Genomic DNA, 17,365 nt, shown 5'->3' with positions numbered 1-17,365 from the left:
CAAGTCCCGCGTTCGAAAAGCGTTGACTTGGCTATAAATATGACTATGAAATCTGATTTTAAGAATTTTTTTCTACAATAAAAGAATTTTGGACTATTTATGAAGCTGGAATCCTCCCCTCTTTTGCCATCCAGAACAACTGTCTGTCAAACCTGATACACCCGTGACTCCCTCCCAGAATGTTAGACATTAATTATTCCAGCAGCCTTTACCCCCATTGTGGGGGCGAAATAATAACAAATGTGGTATTAGAGGCTTAAAATACATAGGGGCGTGATGGATTCTAAGTCTTTGTATGAAATAGAATAAAAATGATAATAAAGATGGACGGGCACATTGGGAGATGAGAGGAAATAGGATGGGGTTCATTGATAATTACTATTTCACCCTAATTACTACTAACACTGAATGACTGCGGAGGTTGGCACCCTAAGAAGTCCATAGTCTAAAGAAAAGACTTAGAATTCATCTTGTCCCTTTGAATTCTAAACCTCTAATACCAGAGGAATATCGTTTCCTAAGTGGGGTCACTGTAGTGGGAGAGGGGGTCTGCTGTTTTGGCAGCTGCACAATATTCCAGACAAATCAGCAATCCAGAAACCATATATAGTGGATACGGAAAGTATTCAGACCCCTTTAAATTTTTCACTCTTTGTTTCATTGCAGCCATTTGGTAAATTCTAAAAAGTTCATTTTTTTCTCATTAAAGTACACTCTGCACCCCATCTTGACTGAAAAAAAACAGAAATGTAGAAATGTTTGCAAATTTATTAAAAAAGAAAAACTGAAATATCACATGGTCATAAGTATTCAGACCCTTTGCTCAGACACTCATATTTAAGTCACATGCTGTCCATTTCCTTGTGATGCTCCTTGAGATGGTTTTACTCCTTCATTGGAGTCCAGCTGTGTTTAATTAAACTGATAGGACTTGATTTGGAAAGGCACACACCTGTCTATATAAGACCTCACAGTGCATGTCAGACCAAATGAGAATCATGAGCTCAAAGGAACTGCCCAAGGAGCTCAGAGACAGAATTGTGGCAAGGCACAGATCTGGCCAAGGTTACAAAAGAATTTCTGCATTACTCAAGGTTCCTAAGAGCACAGTGGCCTCTATAATCCTTAAATGGAAGAAGTTTGAGACCACCAGAAGTCTTGAGACTTTGAGACCTGGTCGTCCAGCCAAACTGAGCGATTGTGGGAGAAGAGCCTTGGTGAGAGGTAAAGAAGAACCCCAAGATCACTGTGGCTGAGCTTCAGAGATGCAGTAGGGAGATGGGAGAAAGTTCCACAAAGTCAACTATCACTGCAGCCCTCCACCAGTCGGGCCTTTATGGCAGAGTGGCCCGATGGAAGCCTCTCCTCAGTGCAAGACACATGAAAGCCCGCATAGAGTTTGCTCAAAAACACATGAAGGACTCCCAGACTACGAGAAATAAGATTCTCTGGTCTGATGAGACGAAGATAGAACTTTTTGGTGATAATTCTAAGTGGTATGTGTGGAGAAAACCAGGCACTGCTCATCACCGGCCCAATACAATCCCAACAGTGAAACATGGTGGTGGCAGCATCATGCAGGACGACTGGTTGCAATTGAAGGAAGCATGAATGCGGCCAAGTACAGAGATATCCTGGATGAAAAGCTCTTCCAGAGTGCTCTGGACCTCAGACTTGGCCGAAGGTTCACCTTCAAACAAGACAATGACCCTAAGCACACAGCTAAAATAACAAAGGAGTGGCTTCAGAACAACTCTGTGACCATTCTTGACTGGCCCAGCCAGACCCCTGACATAAACACAATTGAGCATCTCTGGAGAGACCTGAAAATGTCTGCCCACCAACGTTCACCATCCAACCTGATGGAACTGAAGAGGATCTGCAGGGAAGAATGGCAGAGGATCCCCAAATCCAGGTATGAAAAACTTGTTGCATCATTTCCAAGAAGACTCATGGCTGTACTAGCTCAAAAGGGGGCTTCTACTCAATACTGAGCAAAGGGTCTGAATACTTATGACCATGTGATATTTCAGTTTTTCTTTTTTAATAAATTTGCAAAAATTTCTACGTTTCTGTTTTTTTTCAGTCAAGATGGGGTACAGAGTGTACTTTAATGAGGAAAAATGAACTTTTTAGAATTTACCAAATGGCTGCAATGAAACAAAGAGTGAAAAACTTAAAGGGGTCTGAATGCTTTCCGACCCACTGTAGTGATTCTTCACTTCCGAGCCGTGGAAGCGAGATCTTCTGACACATTGTGGTGTCGCCTTATTGTTAAGAAACTGCTTTAAAAATTGTGTAGCACCCTATAAGCTATTCCTGCCCACAGTGCCCCCATCCAGCGAGTGTTTGAGAAAGGTTATTACACTGAAACGTCCCGATATTCACAACCAAGGATCACAATCTCATTTATCATTGCTGCGCGCTGTTTACTGCATCAATGGAGGGAACAGCTGAGATTCTCTATTACTGGGATCCAACTCCACTCGCTCCTCACACTCAGCAAATGTCTGCACTCCAGACTATATACCTGAAGTATCGTACACACGGCATCGTACACTAACTACTTCTGTTATATACGTTCTGCTCCGTACACACACGGCTCCTCTCCGTACAACTCGTACACACGGCTCCGCTCTGTACACCTCGTACACAGGCTGCTCCGCTCCGTACTCCTCGTACACCCGGGGCTCCGCTCCGTACATCTCGTACACACGCGGCTCCGCTCCGTACACCTCGTACACACGCTGCTCCGCTCCGTACTCCTCGTACACCCGGGGCTCCGCTCTGTACATCTCGTACACGCGCGGCTCCGTACGCCTCGTAGACGCGCGGCTCCGCTCCGTACGCCTCGTACATGGGCGGCTCCGCTCCGTACGCCTCGTACACGCGCGGCTCCGCTCCGTACGCCTCGTACATGCGCGGCTCCGCTCCGTACGCCTCGTACACGCGCGGCTCCGCTCCGTACGCCTCGTACACGCGCGGCTCCGCTCCGTACGCCTCGTGGCTCCACTCCGTACGCCTCGTACACGCGGGGCTGCGCTCCGTACGCCTCGTACACGCGCGGCTCCGCTCCGTACGCCTCGTACACGCGCGGCTCCGCTCCGTACACCTCTTACACGCGCGGCTCCGCTCCGTGCACCTCGTACACGCGCGGCTCCGCTCCGTACACCTCGTACACGCGCGGCTCCGTTCACCTCGTACACGCGCGGCTCCGCTCCGTACACCTCGTACACGCGCGGCTCCGCTCCGTTCACCTCGTACACGCGCGGCTCCGCTCCATACACCTCGTACACGCGCGGCTCCGCTCCGTACACCTCGTACACTCGCGGCTCCGCTCCGCACACCTCGTACACACGCGGCTCCGCTCCGTACACCTCGTACACGCGCGGCTCCGCTCCGTACACCTCGTACACGCGCAGCTCTGCTCCGTACACCTCGTACACGCGCGGCTCTGCTACATCCACACTGTAAACCCCTCCTGACCCCACACATAAACTTCAGCTCATCCAGCACCATGACAACCAGCACAGCAGAGTCCTGCATCCACTGAGGCCCCTGATCATGTGACCCCTGACTCCTCCCTCCTGTGACCTCATCACAGGTCCTGTGCGCACACAACAGCCATATATGTGGTGGCGGCTCTGCAGGTGGAGGTATGTGGAGACCCCATTACTGGGCGCAGGGGGCATTAACCCCTTCAGCACGGAGGCTCTTTGGGGGTATCTGTGTGGTGTGAACAGTGAGGTAACAGCTGAGGACAGAATGCGGCTTCGCTGGTTCCCGTCCACATTAGATCCCTTCAGACGACTGCAGGATGAAGGACAGAAGCGCAGAGAAGTCCTCACACAATGGCCGTTAATTATTTAGGGGCCAATGTGACAGAAAATACCCAGAAGTGACTCCATTCTGACACCTCCTCATTACCTCATTCAAGAAGTGTATTAACCCTTCACAGGAATTAAAGCAATGTGGAAAGAAAAGATGAAAAATTTACTTTTTCCCACAAAACTGTCACTTTAGCCCCAAAGTTTGGTTTTTCATAAAGGTAACAGGAGAAAATCTCAGCCCGAATTTGTTCTTCAGTTTCTCCTGAGTTCGCCGATGTCCCATAAGTGGTCGAAAACTGCTGTTTGTGCTTCACAGCTCGGAGGGGAAGGGACGCCATTTTGGCTATAATAATTTATGGACACCATGTCACATTTGAAGAGCCCCTGACATGGCAAAACAGCAGATACCGTCACAAGTGACCCCATTTTGGAAACCACCTCTTGAGAAATTCATCTAGGGGAGTAGTGAGTATTTTTAACCCTCAGGCGATTCACAGAATTGTATAACATTGAGCTGAGTAAATGAAATATTACCATTTTTTCCACTAAAATGTTACTTTGACCCCAAGTTTGTAATTTTCAAAAGGGATAATAGGAAAAAACAAACAGTACAATTTGTTATTTAATTTCTCCTGAATACGCCGATACCCCATAAGTGGTGGAAAACTACTTTTAAGGCCCAGTACAAGGCGCAGAAGGGAAGGAGCGCCACATTACGGTGCAGATTTTGCTGTTATGGTTTGCTGGTGCCAAGTCACATTGGCACAGGCCCTGAGGTCCCAGAACAGCAGAACCCCCCCCCCCCCCCGCTATAAGTGACCCCATTTTACAAACAACACCTCTAAATTAGTTCATCTAGGAGTGTCACAGAATTTTATACCACTGGGCAGTGAAGAAAAAATAATTACAATTTTATCACAAAAAATAGTTTTGGCCCCAATTTTACATTTTTACAAGGGGAAATGAGTAAAAGTGGCATCAAAATTTCTCACACAATTTCAGATGAATGTGACAATACCCCATCCGTGGCTGTACAGTACTGCGTACACAGCAAGACTCGGGAGGGAAGGAGCGATATTTAACTCTTTTTTTTGTAGTAAAGTTTGTGGACTCCATATAAAGAGCCCTTAAGTGCCAAAAGAGCAGAGTCCCCCCTTAAGTGATCCAATTTTGGAAATTGCACCCCTATGGGAATTTATCTACAGGTGTAGTGACGATTTTGACTCCATGTGTGTTTTCCAGAAGCAAGCAATAATGGATGTTGCTTAGTGAAAATCTGCCATTGTAGTGCCCAGTACGTTGCAATGCCCATACATTGTAGTGCCTGCACATTATGCCCAGTGCTTGCGTCTGGAGACATGCACCCGTAAATTAAGCGGGCTCTCATCGCTACAGAAATGCCAAACGTGTGGATGCTCAGCCTCTTCTCATTCATTGGGAAAGCACGCGGTGGATGCTGGGTGTGACGCGCGGGGTAACCCTGCCCACAGCCCGGCATCCTCCGCGGAGACCACGTCACTGATGTCACACCTCACTTGACGTGACATCAGCGAGGGTTCATGTGATGCCTGTGAGCAGCCGGCGGTAGCGCCGCTCACAGGCAAGAAGGACAGCAGGAGGTAATTAGAAAAACACTTATGGGCACAAGGTCAATCGATTGGGGCAATCATAAAAAGTAGTGGCCAACTCCTTTAAGCTTTGTTTATAAGATACAGTTTCCCCTCATTAATAGTGAGATCTTAGTATTATGTATTCATCCATGTACTACAGATTTGAATTACTGCAAATTATGTACTTTTCCTTGGCAAAAAATACTCTTCAAAGGTGCTAAGAGGAGTATTCTTACCCCTCTGTAAAATATGTAGCGTGACCTCTGTCAGAGCCTGTCCTATTGAACAGTATAATCAGTTATACCCTCAGTGATAAGCAACTTGTGTCACTTTACAAAAAAAAATGTAAAAAATGTTTGGTCCTATGTGATTTCTACAACTATTCAGGCTGTTTGGGCCACATGGAAGGCGAAGTAGCCAAGGAAGGCTCAAATACACAGAGAAACACTGCTGGAATCTAACACCTTGGTTGCATAAGCGAATATCATGTATTTTTTTGTTGTTTTTAAAAGATGCTGTTGAAGACAGAAAAATTGCCAGCAGAGATCTGAACGATTTGGTGCGGGTCTATTGATGAGGACTTTGCTGCACATTGTGATCTGTTGGGGAAACAATGTGTGAATGCACCCTGATACAGATCCAACTGGCAGTTACTGTTCATTAATGTCACACCAATGATAGCAATAGGGAACCCAGGACCGTGGGACGTTCCCGAGCAGCCCCAATGGGTAGAAAAGCAACAGCCAACCATGTGACCTGCCAAACCGACAACAGCCTGCAATACCTTGCATCATAAGAAGGCATCAACATAAGCCATAGAGTGGATTTTATAGACTATGAACAGAGGTCCAGATGGCAGCCTTAGAGACCAGAGCAGCAGAGATGTAATGTTTGACTGCCCTTGTGGAATAAGCCATTTCCAAAATGGGTGGAGATTTGTCCTTGGCCTTTCTGGCTTGCACAATAGCCAACTTAATCCATTTGGTAATGGTTGTTTTGGAGGCTGAAAGGCCCTTGTGTAGTCCATCAAGGATCAAGAGAAGAATATCAGAATCCTGGAAGGCTTCAACTAACAAAGATAGGCCTAGAGGCCCTGGTCAAATCAAGACGGGTGAAGAGTATGCTCCTATAGATGAACTGTAGATGGACAAGATGAGGGGGGGACAATGTCCTTTATGATGCAGAAAGTCAAGACCACTTCTGGAAAAAACGATGGCATGAGTGGCAAGACCACCTTATGGTTTTGAGCACCAGAAATGCTAGCTACTATAAAGCTAGAAGATAAAATACGAGCACTCCATAGTGAAGTCCTGGTGATAAGAAACAAGGAAAAGTAGATGGAATCTGGTCACCTGGTGGAGTTTTGCAGGGCAAGCACAACTTTGATGAGAGTAGCAGTGAAGTGGTATTACTCGTATAGACTGCTGCTCCACCTGTTAAATCCGGCAGAGTGGCTCATCAAAAGAATTACGAAGCAAAAAATGAGAAAAAAAACAAAGAGTGGAGGGCACTGTCACAATGCAGAAAAGGATGAGAGGGTGTATCAAAATAACAAACACTTATTAAAAGACAGCAACTTGTTTCAAAATTGATTTAATTTTTTTCCTCAGGCCATCATGTAATAATAATAATTTTTATTTTTATAGCGCCAACATATTCCGCAGCACTTTACAATTTTAGGGATGTGATAAATAAATGTTCATTATTTTTCTACACCTTCTCATCTTGGTTTTTATCGTGACAGCACCCGTCACATTGTTTTATTTTCTAATTTTTTTCCCTCTCAACAGCATCTATAGAAGGAACTTTGAGGAGAAGCTGCTTAAGAAGCTCTAAGGAAGACTCTTGGAAAGCAGACAGAAAAAGGCCTCAAGGTTCCACCGGTTAAATGTAAGGAGGGCGCAATGAGCCTCCTCCTGAAGGAAGGTCTTAACCTGATTGTGAAAAGCCAGAGTATAATGAATGAGAATAGAAAGGGCAGAAACCTGTCCCCTCAAATAGGAAAAGTTTAGGGTAACATAAGACCTTCATACGGTGGAGGATCTGGAAGTGGAGGGTGGCCTTAAAACGGGTGTGTAAGGAAGGTCTAGGCTTGAATGAGAGCTACCTGTAGTTAGAGAGTTGAGAGGATTTGTCACACACCCACATACATTATAATGTTCCCACAGTATTGTCATTCTCCCACACACAGTATAATATTCCCACAGTACCTCCATCCCACCACACATCATAATGTTTCCACAGGATTGCCATCCCACACACAGTATAATGTTCCTACAGTATTGTCATTCCCCCACACACAGTATAATGTTCCTACAGCATTGTCATTCCCCCACACACAGTATAATTTTCCCACAGTACCTCCATCCCCCCACGCACATCATTATATTTGCACAGGATTGCTACCCCCCACACATAGTATAATGTTCCTACAGTACCGCCATCCCCCCCACACAGTATAATGTTCCAACAGTACCGCTATCTTCCCCCCTTCTAATGTTCTCACAGTACTGCCCCCTACACACACACAACATGGTACCATCCACCCCACCGACTAACCCACAGCTAATGAATAAATACTTATCGCCATTCTTGGTGCAGATGCTAATGGACCTAGGACCTATGAGATATTTACCACAAGATAGCAGCATTGGCAGGGGCATATAATCGATAGCAGTAGCCCATGTGGCCGCTATGGTGCCTGTGAAATGAGAGGGCTCGCTGCGGCTCAGCACTGGGCACCCTCTCCTTTCACATCATCACAATTTCAGTGATATCCACATTCCCATGATGGTGATACCATTGATTTAGAATAGTGAATCCGGGAGTCGAGAGCTCCCCGATCCACCCTACAGCCTTCGCCTGTGAGTCTGAGACTCCGCACACCGCAGGCACAATGGCGTCACTACATCCCACCTGTAGTACGGAGCCTCAGTACTCACACTGCACAGACCGGAGCAGCGCTCATCAGAACTCGGTTGGGTGAGTAGTGTGTGTTTTTTTTTTTTTTTTTTTTAAATATTAGGAATTGTGAGTGCATCATATTAAGTGAAGTGCTGTGGAGGCTCTCATACTGAATGGGTGACTGGTGGGAGCCATTATACAGAGTGAGGGTCCTCATTTTCTGTAGCAGGCTGTGGTGGCCATAATTATATACAATTTTCAAGAACCATACACATAAGTAGGTGCCATCGTCCATGAGGCCAATTCCCAAATTAATGGAGACCAAAATAAAGAAAAAGGGAATCTAACAGCCCTAATTAGAATACCAAATAATGAGTATAACACTTAATTATTATAAAAGATATACCGTACATTTTATTAATACATATTTGTAAAAGTTTTTATACATCAAAAAGTGACGTACAACACAGAATACCAGGCAATTAATATAGACACGAAATGTGGCAGAACAAACCGGTCAGCAAAAAGCCATAGGAACATACAGCGGGTACGGAAAGTATTCAGACCCCTTTAAATTTTTCACTCTTTGTTTCATTGCAGCCATTTGGTAAATTCTAAAAAGTTCATTTTTTTCTCATTAAAGTACACTCTGTACCCCATCTTGAGTGGAAAAAAACAAATGTAGAAATTTTTGCAAATTTATTAACCCCTTTAATGCCCATGACGTACTAATACGCGTCTGTGCCCTGGGCTTTAAGAGCCTGACCCGTATTAGTACGTCATCGCGATCACGCATGCACACAGGCTGTGCGGGCGCGATCGCCGCCGGTTGTCAGCTGATTGTCACAGCTGACACCCGATACTATGTGCAGGGAGCGTTCCCGCACCGCTCCCGGCACATTAACCCCCGAAGTCGAACCCCCAGGTGCTTCACAAATTGATTCGTAAAAATGAAAAAGTGTTTTTTTTTTTTTACTTTTTCATTTTTACGAATCAATTTGTGAAGCACCTCGGGGTTCCAAGTGCTCACTATGCATCTAGATAGGTGCTTTGGGGGGTCTAGTTTCCAAAATGGGGTCACTTGTGGGGGAGCTCCAATGTTTAGGCACACAGGGGCTCTCCAAACGCAACATGGTGTCCGCTAATTATTCAAACAAATTTTACAATCAAAAAGTCAAATGGCGCTCCTTCCCTTCCGAGCCATGCCGTGCGCCCAAACAGTGTTTTTTCCCCACATATGGGGTATCTGCGTGCCCAGGAGAAATTGCACAACAAATTTTGGGGTCCATTTTTTCTTGTTACCCCTGCGAAAATAAAAAAAATTGGGTCTAAAGTAACATTTTTGTGAAAAAAGTTAAATGTTCATTTTTTTCTTCCACATTCCAAAAATTCCTGTGAAGCACCTGAAGGGTTAATAAAGTTCTTGAATGTGGTTTTGAGCACCTTGAGGGGTGCAGTTTTTAGAATGGTGTCACTTTTGGGTATTTTCTGTCATAAAGACCTGTCAAAGTGACTTCAAATGTGATGTGGTCCCTAAAAAATGGTTTTGTAAATTTTGTTGGAAAAATGAGAAATCGCTGGTCAACTTTTAACCCTTATAGCTCCCTAACAAAAAAAAATTTTGGTTCCAAAATTGTGCTGATGTAAAGTAGACATGTGGGAAATGTTATTTATTAAGTATTTTGTGTGACATATCTCTCTGATTTAAGGGCATAAAAATTCAAATTTTGAAAATTGCTAAATTTTCAAAATTTTTGCCAAATTTCCATTTTTTTCACAAATAAACGCAAGTGATATCGAAAAAATGTTACCACAATCATGAAGTACAATATGTCACGAAAAAACATTCTCAGAATCAGGGGGATCCGTTGAAGCGTTCCAGAGTAATTACCTCATAAAGTGACAGTGGTCAGAATTGTTAAAATTGGCCTGGTCATTAACGTGCAAACCACCCTCGGGGGTAAAGGGGTTAAAAAAGAAAAACCGAAATATGACATGTCAAAATGGTATTTAGTGGCGCTAATGGGTCTCCCTGATGTTTCCTGCTGCAAGTAAGGACACCTACCACGGGTAGTCAAGTGAATATAAAATTAATAAAATAATTTTGGATTTTAAAATAATTTTTCAAGCTGTTGTTGTAAAGTATTCTAATTTACTGAGATAATGACTTTTGTGTTTTCATTGGTTGTAAGCCATAATCATCAACATTAACAGAAATAAACACGTGAAATAGATCACTCTGTGTGTAATGACTCTATATAATATAGGAGTTTCATTTTTTATATTGAAGAACTGAAATTAACTTTTTGATGATATTCTAATTTAGTGAGATGCACCTGTATGTCCAGTAATTGTATTATTACACAGGATTTTTATGATGTTACAACTCAACTCATCTTCTTTTCATTCAGGTCTCTACAATATCAGATCCTCTCAGTGAAGATCTTCTATATAAGAGAATTTTCCTGATTTACCCATCAAAGATGGATATGGACAGAGACAAGATGGCAGAGAGGATCTTACACCTCACCCTAGAGATCCTCTTCCGGCTTACTGGAGAGGTGAGAGATTCTGATGACATCACATTACATCATTCTTATCTATAGGAATAACAGATGGACAGAACTGGAGAGGTGAGGACTCTGGAAATGTCTGTAGTGAGATTTATTAATGTGTCTCTCCATAACCAGGATTACACAGTAGTGAAGAAGACCTCTAGTGAGCGCTGTCAGGACCCTGTGTCTGACGGATGGGGAAGATCCCGAAGCCCAATTACGGTGCCTCCCCCTCAACCCCTGATACATGAGGACATCAATGACCAGAAAATCCTAGAACTCACCAACAAGATGATTGAGCTGCTGACTGGAGAGGTGACTCTGCTGGGAATACTGGGACATTATACAGTAATGCTATGAAGGGATTGGGGGAATGACGGTATCATTGTATGTGTCAGGTTCCTATAAGGTGTCAGGATGTCGCCGTCTATTTCTCCATGGAGGAGTGGGAGTATTTAGAAGAACACAAAGATCTGTACAAGGACTTCATGATGGAGGTTCCCCAGCCCCTCACATCACCAGGTAATAGACAGGACTAAATACACACGGCCTATAATTATCTGTATGGAAAGAATGAATTCAGTCCCTGTATGTGTTTCCTCCAGCTCTATCCAGTAAGAAGACAACACCAGAGAGATGTCCCCGTCCTCTTCTTCCACAGGACTGTAAACAAGAAGATCCCAATGATCATCAGGATCTTCAGGTAGATGGAAAGAAGGTGTCATGAGTAGTGATGAGCGAATATGTTCGAAAACCGATCGCAAATGTTAAATTCAGCATCAATATGGCACAATCGAATTCGTGATCGGAAACACGAGCATTTTTTCTTAAAATCGTCAAAAATCGGTAACATTCGGTGAAAATGTGCGGTAAAATTATTGCTTTGCAACTAAAGTGTTTTTAACACTTTGGCTAGAATAGTGGTGGTGTATAATGAGCGGTGGGGCGTGTTTGATGAAGGAAGGGGCTGGGAGAGCTGAGTGGAGCGCCGTGCTTGTAATCCCCCTCCTAACTTTGTGCGCAAATTGCGGCTAGCCAATGAAGGTGCAGGAAGCATCCACTCTGTCCAGACACAAGGGCTTGTGCTTTGGTTGCTGAAATCACATGTCCTTTCTATATAAAGAGCGGACATGTTGTGTCAGCGCCATTTTCTATAACAAGTCACTAATGCTGCTACTGGACGCTGCTCCTGCATACTGAGAGATTTTAGCAAGATATATGGGCAGTTGCTTGTAAGTCAGATAGTTTAGATAACTAGTGTCCTGTGTGTCTTAAGTCGACCTTCCAGCAGAGTTTTTTTTTCTTGTGCCATTACTGAGGTCCAGACAAAGACAGCAGGGCCCATGTCATAGAACTCTGCTGTGCTCTTCTATTGTGCGCCATGCATGAGTATCCCCTAAAAAATCTATTTTTTTTTTCACTTGCTAATGTGATACAGCAAGCCCTATTAGCCCACCTTGTCATTTTGTGGGGTTGAAATTCAGCTATATGCTGAGCTTCTGAGTGCAGAGTACAAAAATCTATTTTTTTAAATTTGCTAATGTGATACAGCAAGCTATAGTAGCCCACCTTGTTATTTTGTGGCGATGAAATTCAGCTGTATGCACAGTAAAAAAATCTATTTTTTCTGTTGCTAACAATAGTAAAAAAAAAAAATTTCTGTGACTAACGTGATATAGCAAGCTAGATATGAGTTCGAAATATCTTGGGGCATATATTCAATGTTATACAGGCTTCATCCACAGTAAAATAATACTTTTCTTTTGTTACGAACGTTATACAGCAGGGGATATCTCAGTTTGAAATAGATTTGAGCATATCTGCTATGTTATACTGGTGTCATCCACACTAAAAAAAATACTTTCTTCTGTTACTAACGTGATACAGTAGGTGACATCTCAGGTGCCAAGGGAGGGTGGATTACTGCGATTGAGGGGGGTTGGTGATACCAGATAAACTGTTAGTGAAGGTGCAAGAGGCGAGGAACAAATGGAGGAGGAAGAGGTGATGGGCGAGCAACAGTCAGAAGATGAAGAGGATAATCATCCCCTCTCTGTTGTTTCTGTTTGGCGGGAGGGGACAGAGGAAACAAGCATCAGAGTTACCCAGCCACCAACACAACATGGGCTTGGACCTCATGGAAGAGCCCGACATATGAGTGCCTTCTTGCTGCACTATCTGCAACATGATCCCCGTATAGTTATGATTCAAAATAGTGCTGACTACTGGGTTGCCACTCTGTTAGATCCATGTTATAAAAGTAAATTTTGCCAGATGCTTCCCGCCCTGTAAGGGACCCACGAATGCTGTAGTATCGAATCACGCTTTTATACAACCTTAAGAGAGGTTTTTCCCAAGACAGTAGTGAAGCACACAGTGTCCATCACAGCTCTACACTTCGAACCTCCAGCACGTCAATTCGTCATCGCCAAAATATTAGCAGCAGCAGTAGTGTAACTGGCAGAAGCAATTTGAGAGTCCTTTCACACATTTGTTAGACCAGCTCGTGCACCAGCACAACAGAGTACAAGTCTGACATGTGGTGAACGACTGGAGAGGATGGTGCAGGAGTATCTAGAACTCACTATTAATACCATCAGGGAGGGTTTGGACTTTTTGACATTTTGGTCTTCAAAAATGGATGAGTGGCCTGAGCTCGCTTGTCACACCTTGGAGATTTTATCATGCCTGGCAGCCAGCGTTCTCTCAGAATGTGTCTTCAGCGCTGCTGGTGGTGTCCTGACAGATAAGCGCAGCCGGCTGTCCCATGAAAGTGTAGACCGCCTACATTTCAACAAGATGAACAAGTCATGAATCTCCAAGGACTTTTGCACCCCAATCGCAGACTGTACAGACTAGGTGATGTTGTAGTTTTTAGTGTGCTGCACTGATCTTGCTTTATTGCAGTCTGTGATATCTTTAGCGTGGCTTCTGTGATTGCTGTTGCTGCAGGAGTTAACACAACTTTTTGGAAATGTGAACACTCCTGATTGTGTCTCCAGCTGCTGGGTTGGCTGTAGTGGAAGAGGTCTTGGTTCCCATTATACTACTTCTACTCTAGTGAAATTGATGCCATTTCGGTGGTGTCAGGCCCTAATGTAGGGAAATGTGACCTCTCCTGGTTGGGTCTCCATCTGCATGGTTGGCTGTAGTGGAAGAGGTGTCAGTACCCATTTTAATCATTATACTCTATTGAAATTAATTCTTTGCTACTGATATTGTTCTCCATACAGGGGTACACATTAGTGATGAGCGAACACTAAATGTGCTCAACTTAGTGGTTCAGTGTTTTCTCAAAACCTACCCAGAGCTGCTTGTGAAAGTACGCCGCGTGTGCCCATTTCAGAAAGCTACAGCTTCCGCCACCCTGGCAGTGCTTCAGCAGTGTTTGCAGCTTGCAGCTCACTGACTGGTGTTCGATGTGACCACATGTTGGAATTCAACTTTGCAGATATTGGGAAGGATTTGTTAGCAGCAGAGGGCAGTTGTTGAGTACCAGCTTCAACATGCCCGTTGGAATTCAGGTCAACCTCCGCACATAACCGCTGATGAGTGGGCATGGATGTCTGACATCTGTGGCATCCTCCAAAACTTTGAGGTTTCCACCAAGATGGTGAGATCCGATGACACCATAATTAGCGTCACCATCCCGCTTCTCTGTCTACTGAAACGCTCGCTGCTCTCAATTAAAGAGGAGGCATTGCAGGCAGAGCAAAGCCCAGCCTTGTCTCATCTCAACGTGGATTGGGTAATAATGAGGAGGAGAACATGGACTGTCGTCCTCTTGGTGAGGACAGGGAAGTCTTGGCTGTCTTGGAAGTCTTGATACCCCCCTTTCAGTCTGTGGGAAAGCTGTATGAGTTTCCCTTAATGATGACCTTCAGTAGCCTAAACCATGGCTTTGCTTATGCACGTTATTTCTCAAAACACATTGCAGATCAGGCCATTGCCCAACTCTGTAGTCATGAAATTCAAGGCATAAAGAAAGATCTTTGTGTGTGACTAAGCACCACTGAGAAGTGTGAGCTGATGTTGGACGGGCTGCCATTACTTATGGAAAAACTGCATTAGAGGACTTCCTGGGAGAAATGACAGCTGGAGTAGATACGCTTTCCCTCTTTGCCAGTCCTTTCACTGAGCTAAAGAATATGGCTGTGGTGAAATACGACTGTCACCGAGAAGCAGTGTCAGACTGAAGAACATTGGGCCCATCAGAGGATTTGATTCTGAGGGCCCACCTTTCTCCCTCACTCAAGAGCCCCGTAGAAGCTGAAAGGTTTGCGCTATGAACCCTCCTGAAGGAGAAGCCAGGGCCCACCGGAGGATTCTCCTGTTTTCTAGTGGGCCTATCCAACCCTGCCAAGAAGCAGCCCTGGCTAACAAAAGTCTGTGTGAAGGTTCCCGGACACTCTATGGCTGCTTTTCTACTGTGGACTGGCTCCAGCAATCTATCAGATTGCAGTCTATAAGATCCCTTCACTGGCTCCCAATTGCCCAGCGTATCCAGTTCAAACTACTAACACTGACCTACAAAGCCATCCGTAACCTTTCTCCTCCGTACATCTCTGAACTAATCTCCCGATGTATTCTTTTACGCAATTTCCGGTCCTCCTAAGACCTCCTTCTCTCCTCCACACTTATTTGTTCCTCATCCAATCGCCTCCAAGACTTCTCCCGAATGTTCCCCATCCTCTGGAATTCTGTGCCTCAACACATCCGATTAGCCACCACATTCGGATCCTTCAGACAGAACCTGAAAACCCATCACTTCAAGACAGCCTACAACCTGACATTAGCTCGCTGCCACCTCAACACCAGCGGAGCTACTGCACCCCCCAACCTACTGTCTCCTTCCCCGCCATTTTGTAGAATGTAAGCCCACAAGGGCAGGGTCTATAAGACTTAAGATAAAATCTGGCACCTTAGCAAAGCCAAATTCTGTTCTCCCTCTGATATCTAACAATAACAAACAGGTCATGCTGGAGAAACTTGCACCTGCTGCCACTCAGTGTCTTCAGCTCCTTTGTGAGAAACTAATGTTTGGGCAGCCACTCAGTCTACCAAATAAACTCCTGAGAAGGAGATTGTGGATGGCTTCAGTTCTGGTACTGGATGCACTGCTAATACCATGGCATGCTATAATTCACTGGAAATATTCCAGGCTGGTTGGAGACAAGCTCATTCCCACAGAAAAGTACCAGCAGCAAGCTAAGGAGATGGTAGCTTCTACCATCATGAAGGCTTTAGCTTGTCTAGTAGTCTGGTTTTTATACTAAAGATCCTGCTCATCTTTATAGATTTAAGTGAGCACACAGAGACTGTGGTTTCTGCAGCAGCGCCTCCAGGCTGGAATAGTGGCGGAGAAATTGCTGTACTATCAGGTTAAGGATGAGAGCCATGCAAGCCACGTGTGTGAGATTGCCCCGGCGTAGAGTTTCACCATTATCGCACACTGATTTCCCTTGCTCCAGGTTCAGTGAAGTCAGCCATTGCTCAAACTCGGCTTGGGGAGCTGTCCACAACTCTTCTGCTGTATGACTACGATCTACAAGGCATATTAATTTTAACACTGTCTGATTGTGGTGAGCTCTGGCTACAGAGTACGGAGGTGGGGGGGGGGATTCTGTCTGCACTGTTGGAACGTGTGTCTCATTAAGGCAGAAGTTGAGGGCACAGGTGGAGGAGACAGGAGCGCTGGAGGAAGTATTAGATACACAGTTTTGTCCCCCAGGCCTTGGGGATTCCACACCTTGCTGTCTAGTGACACCTTGGTGTCTAGTGGTCCTGTAGAATGTAAGCCCGCAAGGGCAGGGTCCTCTTCCCTCCTTACCAATCTATCATTGTTAGTTTGTTTACTGTAAGTGGTATCTGTATTTGGTATGTAACCCCTCCTTATGTACAGCACCATGGAATCAATGGTACTATATAAATAAATAATAATAATAATAGTGGTTTAGTGCTCCATCCCCTGGTGTGTAGTAGTTTAGTTTTCCAACTCGAGCTGTTTAGTAGTTTAGTTTTCCAACCCCTGTTGTATTAGTTTAGTTCTCCATGTTCTGGTGTGTATTTGTTTCGTTCTCCAACCCATCCATGCCCACCTCCAGGGGTTAACGTCTGGTGACGAGGGTTTGGATTCTGCATGGACCATACTTCTTCCGGCCCCGGATCAACTGAAATAAAATTTGGGCGTTGCTACACATGCTTTCCACCTCTTAGGTCTGTGAAGCTTTGTATCAGACATCTCATGCCTCGTAATAGAATGTGTGAACAGCTGTGCAGACTCGCCCATCTGTGGTTCCCCACAGTCAGTTGGGCAGTTGGAAAGTTGTGACGATGGGGAAAACAAGGGTAATTGGGGTGCCACCTCTGAGGATTGTACTGTATGTGATGTTAAGGTGGAGAAAGAGGAGCAGAAGCCATTTGATGCAGCGCTTGTCATCTACTAGAGCACATGTTCTTTCTGGCC

General features: G+C 44.8%; 1 protein-coding gene and 1 pseudogene across 1 annotated transcript in view; both read left to right on the top strand.

Annotated features, from left to right (window-relative positions):
- LOC141171909 (uncharacterized) overlaps positions 1-17,365 on the top strand; it is a 79,551-nt pseudogene that overhangs the window by 36,934 nt on the left and 25,252 nt on the right.
- Positions 3,598-17,365, top strand: part of LOC141171908 (gastrula zinc finger protein XlCGF66.1-like) — a 28,120-nt gene continuing 14,352 nt past the window's right edge. The window contains exons 1-5 of the mRNA XM_073655557.1: positions 3,598-3,656; positions 10,756-10,905; positions 11,035-11,214; positions 11,298-11,421; positions 11,505-11,602. Of these exons, the coding sequence (XP_073511658.1) occupies positions 10,828-10,905; positions 11,035-11,214; positions 11,298-11,421; positions 11,505-11,602 (480 nt within the window). The 5' untranslated portion in view covers positions 3,598-3,656; positions 10,756-10,827. The remainder of the gene's footprint in view (positions 3,657-10,755; positions 10,906-11,034; positions 11,215-11,297; positions 11,422-11,504; positions 11,603-17,365) is intronic.

This window comes from Phyllobates terribilis, unplaced genomic scaffold (assembly GCF_046119375.1).
Source record: "Phyllobates terribilis strain yellow unplaced genomic scaffold, ASM4611937v1 Scaffold_12__6_contigs__length_324123572, whole genome shotgun sequence".
Classification (NCBI taxonomy): domain Eukaryota; kingdom Metazoa; phylum Chordata; class Amphibia; order Anura; family Dendrobatidae; genus Phyllobates; species Phyllobates terribilis.
The sequence above is the reverse complement of the archived record's forward strand: the minus strand, read 5'-3'. Positions and strand labels throughout refer to the sequence as shown.